Here is a 6,630-nt window from a genome sequence, read left to right as displayed (position 1 = left end):
AGATGTGCTGTGGATGAGAACCTGTGGCCAAATGAAGAAGACCAAGTAGATTAGCATTTCTATTGTATCTGTATCAGTAGATGGTGTGTATATAAATTATAGTATTTTGGAATTACTCAATGCAAATAAAAAACATACAATATATTGAAGTGTACTGCATCATGTCTGATTCATTCTAGTAACTTATATTGCAGTGAATTTCACATAAGACAGCATTGTATAATGATACCTGTTAGTGTATTTAGGTCACTGGGTGACAAAGTGTGTTTGTTGGCTGTCAACCTTTGCTGGTGTTATGGGAGAAGGAGTGGATTTGAGTCATACATGAAGTGATTTGGTATTTTAATGCATTTTGAATGTGAAATGAACTGCTGTGCCGAGCTGAAGGTTGGTTAAGAGAACTGTGTTAAGAGTTATGAAAAAGGGACCTAAGTATTGAGAAATGTGTCCTAGCAACAGAAAAAAAACTGTAACTGACGTGGAAATTGGTATGTTACAAAAAATCTGTATCTTTTCTTTAAAGAAACTATTGAGTAATGTGAAGTCACTCAAATTATTAAGTCTGTAAAGAAAGTAATTTCTGTCTTGGTGTTCGATGCTAGTGTTGTTACTCTGTGTGTTGTGAGTGACAGTGTGTTATCTCAGTGAGGGTTGGTCATGGTGTCTGGCTGCACTGAGCCTGTTTTGAGACGTGTGTCAAGAGTTGTGATGCTTGGAACGAGTTTTGCAGCTGATGTGAACTATTTAGCTCAGGTGATTGTTGGTAGTGCAGACTGTAGTTAGAGTTTTGCACGTATAGCTCCAGTTTTGCCCACTGTTGTTTGGCAATAAAAAAAACCAACCTGTAACAGACTTCATGATCTGGTCGAGGTGTCTGGATACGTTTTAAAAGGGTTTACATCTTTACTTTCTGCCATAACTTTTAGTGTTTTTTGTAAATTAGATCAAGTCTGAAACTGCAGGGTTGTCATGTGGGGTACCTCAGTTTTCCGTCTTGGGACAGCCCCTGAATGTAGCATCCCTCGGATTAAACGATTTATCGGTGACTTGATTTAAGATGTTGTTTTTGGTTCAGCAATGTCCTTGGAGGATCACCTGCAACAGTTCATTAGAAACGGCTTCTTTCAACTGAGGAACATATCCAAGCTAATGATACTGGTGCTAATGCTGGAATAAAAAAAAAAGATCATGCATGCTTTTATTTTGTCTTGTTTGGATTACTTTAAGAGTTTTTTACTGGTTTGAACAAGAAAGAGCTTTACCGTCTCCAGACTGTTCAGAACTCTGCTGCAAGGCTTTTAATTCAAACAAGCAATAAGGTGCACATCCAACCCAGTCTCACACTAGTTCGGGAAATGGTCAGGTAATATTTATTTATACATTTGTGTACATGTCACGGATTTCACGTTTTACTACGTGTACATGTCACTATTTTTGAATATTACCATTCTACGAACTGCCATGACACTGGGCTGCTCTGGGGGACGCAACAACGGTAAAATGAAACGCCACATGCCGGCTACAACAATGGGACGGTTATGGTTAGGAAAAAAAAAACGGGGAAAGGAACCGTCACACACAGGACACGCCGACAAGAGAAGAGAATAACGCGAAAATGAACAGCAACACGCGGGACGCAATCCCAGGTCCCCGGGGTGAAAGTCCTGTGTTGTTTGACCCGTCCAACACCCCGACCACCCTCCCTGCGCGGATCTTCTGTGATCACGAAATAGGCTTTAAAATTCAACATCAACACACGAAAATAACGATATTAATGGAATCTGTACACAATTCAATAGATTAAATAACCTGACCATTTCACAAACTGCCATGAGACTGGGCTGGCACATCTCATCTGTTTTAGCATCACTTCACCAGTTACCAGTTAATTTTCAAACTGATTTCAAAATTCTGGTCCTTTATACATGAAGCCATGCACATACTTAGACTTTTCTTTTAATTATTACTATTATTTTTACTTATTTATGTTTTTATTTTTATATACATATTTTTTAGATATTTTATTTTTATTTTTGTCCTATACACAAATCACAATTGCATTGAAAATGAAAAAAAAATGCCAATAAACAGAGTTTTGAAACACACCACGCACGCACACACAAACCTATACAATGTGTGAAAATCACATAGGCAAGCTATTAAGACTCCACCTCCACATTACCACTATAACATGGGTCAGCTACTGTTAGTTACTGAACAGAGCTTGCTATCAACAGCCAAGGTAAGACCCCGGAGTTCTCTCCTGTCTAGTATAGTAGACAGGAGAGTATAGCATAGTATATCCTATTCCTCAGTCATTAGTTTAGTGATATCCAATGTGTAGTATATTGAAATATTGCATGCATTGTTTACCTGATTCTGTGTCCATGCCTTTGACCTTCTGTCCCTATTTATTTCCTTCCATACAGATGCCGAGGCTATGGCATCTCCTGCTCCTGTGCTGGGCATGGAGTCCTCAGTGTCTTCCATCCAGTGTTAGCTTCATTGGTACACCACAGCAGTGTGAAAAGGCTCACTTTGTCCCTGGTTACAATCTGGGTGGGGAAGGCTTCGACATCGTCACAATGGAGCGGAAAGGTGCCTATGTCATCGACACTGAAACATGGAATCTTGGCAATGGCACTTGCAGGCTATACACAAACGGCTACATGAATAGAGAGAGTCAGAAGGTTCCAGCTGCCATGGTGGACTGGAGAACCCTCCCCAAGTGCAGTTTAAAGGTCTCCAGTACCCAGTATGATTCTGTCGAAACTCTTGTCAATGATTCTACATCATCTGTGTCCAATGATTGGAAAATTGGCCTTGAAATCCCTGTAACTCCGTCTGCCACTGTTGGTGCTGGTTTAGGAGGTTCTCACTCCAAAGAATCTACCTTTGCCATGCAAAAGTCAAAACAAGACCGCTACAGCTTCTTGAGCCATTCTGTCTACTGTAGCTTCTACCGGTGAGTACTTTATGTGCACAGATATTTGTCTTTTACTCAATAACTTCATGCTTAAAGTGACAAATATGAACATTACTGTAATGTAAATACTGCAATCGGCAGTAACTTATGTAGGATCTCTGTGTTTTGCAGCTACAGAATGGCAACGAAACCTCCACTGAGTTATGACTTTAAATCATCTGTGAACTCCCTTCCATCCTACTCACGTAAGACAGAGCCATCATATCGCAGTCTGATCGACACATATGGTACACATTTCATCACACAAGTGTCCCTGGGAGGGGAAATAAAAGCAAACACTGCTCTCAGGACCTGCCAGACAACCATGAATGGACTGTCAGAAACGGAAGTCAAAGACTGTTTGTCAGTCGAGGCCTCTGCTAGCTTTGCAAGTACTGCTAGCATTAAGGCCGAGTTCAAACACTGTCAGGAAAAGAAGAAGAAGTTAGGCTCTAATCAAAGTTTCAGCAGCACATTTAATGAACGTACCACAGAGATCATTGGTGGAAACCTCAACGAGGCTGACATCCTCTTTGATGGCCAATCAAACCCCTCTGTCTATAGCAACTGGCTTAGCTCACTGAAAACCACACCTGATGTGGTCCGATACAATATAAATCCCCTGCACACCTTACTGCCAAGTGATCATATTGCCAGAGATGGACTGAAGCAAGAGGTGCAGAAGTACATCATGAAAAATGCAGTATTAAAAAAATGCTCAGAAACGTGTAATATTGGGCACAGATCCAGCAAAAGAGATCCTTGTGCTTGTGTTTGCAACAGTAATCAGAATATCAAGTCAAACTGCTGTCCTGCTGGGAAAGGTCTCGCAACATTAAAGGTTTTCAATCTCTATGCAGAAGGTCTTTATGGTGATGAGTGGTCTCAAACAGATGGTTCAGTGGAGGTTATTTACGGTGATAAGAACAAGCGTACTGCCATCATAAGTAACAATGACAATCCTAAATGGCCAGAGACATTTGAGTTTGGACCCATCGTCATTAACATGAAAAACCAACTTACGTTCGATGTTTATGATGAGGACACTTACTGGAACAGTGATTGGCTTGGTGGGTGTTCATTTAATCTGCGTAGAGGAAAAGTGAGCGAAAGCTGCATGTTAAATCACGGTACGTTCTTCTTCTCCTACATAGTAGAGTGCGCACAAAGTCTTGGTGGTGACGAATGTCAAGAATACTTACCCTCCCCGATGAGTCCCTCTTTGGCCAAGGTCTTCTACACTAGAAACGGGGTCCTTCTTGGAGAGATAGGGAAGAGGAATGCTGAATCAGTCAGTCAGGCTAAGACTTGAGTTGGGGGGATGAGAGAATAAGGATTTAAGTTCATGATTAAAATGCATGTAGTTCATTACATCTTTCACGCTGTTACTATTTCTTTATTTGACTTTTGTTGACAACAATAATTACACATGTTCAATTCAAAGTCAATTTTTGTTCTCAATTCTCCAAATATTTGAGAGAAGTGCTCTTTTCTTCGGCTTTTTTATTGTTACTTACAAATTCTGCCAATAAAGCATCAACAAAGACAGCACAGGTGTCTGTCTGATTTTATGTATGACAAATACTGGGTAATTTAATGGTTTACATGTTAAAATAAAGTGTATACTCATAATTGTAGAAGCATGTATAGACTATCCACACTTTAAGATGGATTTCAGTTTCATCTCTGGAAACATTTTTCACTGTGCTACTTTTCAGCTACACATTGAACTGTGACAGTCTTCTCGTCTGAGGCTATAGGTGAAGCAGGGAGGGATTCATGCTGAGAGATTACACAGATATAAGTGTAGATTGCATACTTCAACTTTATCCATGCTTAGTGATACTGTAGCTCTTGAATTTAACAGTTTTAACTTACAGCTACTGTGAAAAAAACGTTCTGATCACTAAAACATTATAATGTCAAATTTTCTTCCCTAATTCCCAACATGTGGGACACAGGCCACATGTTTTTTTCTGGGGTCATGCACTGTAGGGATAAGGGCCATTCTGCAGTGTATTGCAATACAAAAAGTATTAATTAACACATAAGCATCATGTCACGGTGACACGGATGCTCATGACAAGCAGGAGAGTCAAAAAATGTGCTGGAGTGGGAGGAACAAAAACCCCAAACAAAGGAACTGAAACACATTTGAATGGGTTGGTAAAAAAGTACGGGTGACACACAAGAAAGGTCAAAAAGGGACAAACAGAAGAGTAAAGAGTGAATTGTTTCATGGGCCTTTAAATATCCCCAGATGGAGGGACGATTTATGTCCGTCACATCACCAGATTTCAAGTGTTGGAGGGGCAATTTCTGTGTGTGTGTTTGTGTGCTTGTGTGTGTGTGTGTGTGTGTGTGTGTGTGTGTGTGTGTGTGTGTGTGTGTGCGTCTGTATGTGTGTGTGTGTGTGTGTGCGTGCATGCGTGTGTGTGTGTGTATGTATGTACCACACTCTGAATAAACAGTTAAGTTAAACAGTAAATAGGTTAACAGGGATAAACACACACACACACACACACACACACACACACACACACACAAAGAAATTGTCCCACCCAATACCTATTTTCCATCAGTCTGTCATGTAGTCACACCGTTTGAAAAAAAAATCAAAAAGTAGGAGTCATAAGTTACATTTCTTGTTGTTGCAAGTTGTCTCAGCTGTGCAACAGGTTTAGACAGACACAGACAGCCACAATATCACACCTCTGCCTACTCTTCGCCAAAACAGTGCTCCGTGATCATATGTAACTGTTGGGGAATTTGTAAATGGGGAAGTGAGAAGTGTTTGTGTGAACTGTGACTTTGAGCATCTCATTGACTTCCAAAAACGACGTTAAAAAAACATTGGTTTGTCTCAACTCAGACATTATTTTTGTTGTTAACGAACTATTCCGCTGCAGCATCTCAAAAAGCATAACCACAGATCATCCATTGTATTTCTCAACTGTTCAATTCAGATCAACTGTATTTGTTTATTCTAACCATGGCCAAAGGAGGCTGGAGCATATCCCAGCATGCAATGAATTAGAGGGGCCATGCACACTTTGCCCAGTCACCAGAATATCACAGTTAAAAGTACCCTGCCACAGAAAACCGTCTTTACTTGCATTTTTTGAAATATGTCAGGTCCATATGTGTTTGGGTTACTGCTACCTCCTCTGTCAGCTCTAGCCATTGAAAAGAAACAAGAGGAGAAATCAGGCCAATCACAACAGCTGGTCAGTCTGACATCATGTTGCTTGAGCTCATTACTATTTGTGAGCTGGCCCAGTTGTAATGGGTAAAGAACGCTGATAACCAGGCTCTCATTGGCTAGCTGTTAGCCAATCAGAGTCAAACAGATTAGCCCGTTAAATATGAATGAAAACAGGCACAAATCGAGGTGCGTCTTCTTGCAAGATTTCTATACCACACTAGAATGGCTTGAAACTAACTAACCAAGGCATTTTTTCTTCAAAAAAAAATACAGAGTCCGTGGTAGAACTTCATACATTGCCACAAAGTAATGAAATACGCGTGGCAAGGCACCTTTAAAGTAAAATACACTCATATTTAGAATTAAAAAATGTTACAGTTCACCTGTAATTGGATGTTATTGGACTGTGGGAGTAAAACCACACTAGGAAATGGGGCACAGTATTTGCACCACAAAAAAG

At 40.3% G+C, this 6,630-nt stretch overlaps 1 protein-coding gene across 1 annotated transcript; it reads left to right on the top strand.

Moving 5' to 3' along the window:
- The first annotated feature begins 2,161 nt into the window (after positions 1-2,161).
- LOC116702069 (perforin-1) lies at positions 2,162-4,513 on the top strand. The gene is made up of 3 exons (XM_032536159.1): positions 2,162-2,242; positions 2,430-2,965; positions 3,098-4,513. The coding sequence occupies exons 1-3, from the start codon at positions 2,192-2,194 to the stop codon at positions 4,275-4,277; spliced, it is 1,767 nt and encodes a 588-aa protein (XP_032392050.1). The 5' UTR covers positions 2,162-2,191; the 3' UTR covers positions 4,278-4,513.
- The last annotated feature ends 2,117 nt before the right edge of the window (positions 4,514-6,630 follow it).

Source organism: Etheostoma spectabile, chromosome 2 (assembly GCF_008692095.1).
Source record: "Etheostoma spectabile isolate EspeVRDwgs_2016 chromosome 2, UIUC_Espe_1.0, whole genome shotgun sequence".
NCBI lineage: Eukaryota > Metazoa > Chordata > Actinopteri > Perciformes > Percidae > Etheostoma > Etheostoma spectabile.
The sequence above is the reverse complement of the archived record's forward strand: the minus strand, read 5'-3'. Positions and strand labels throughout refer to the sequence as shown.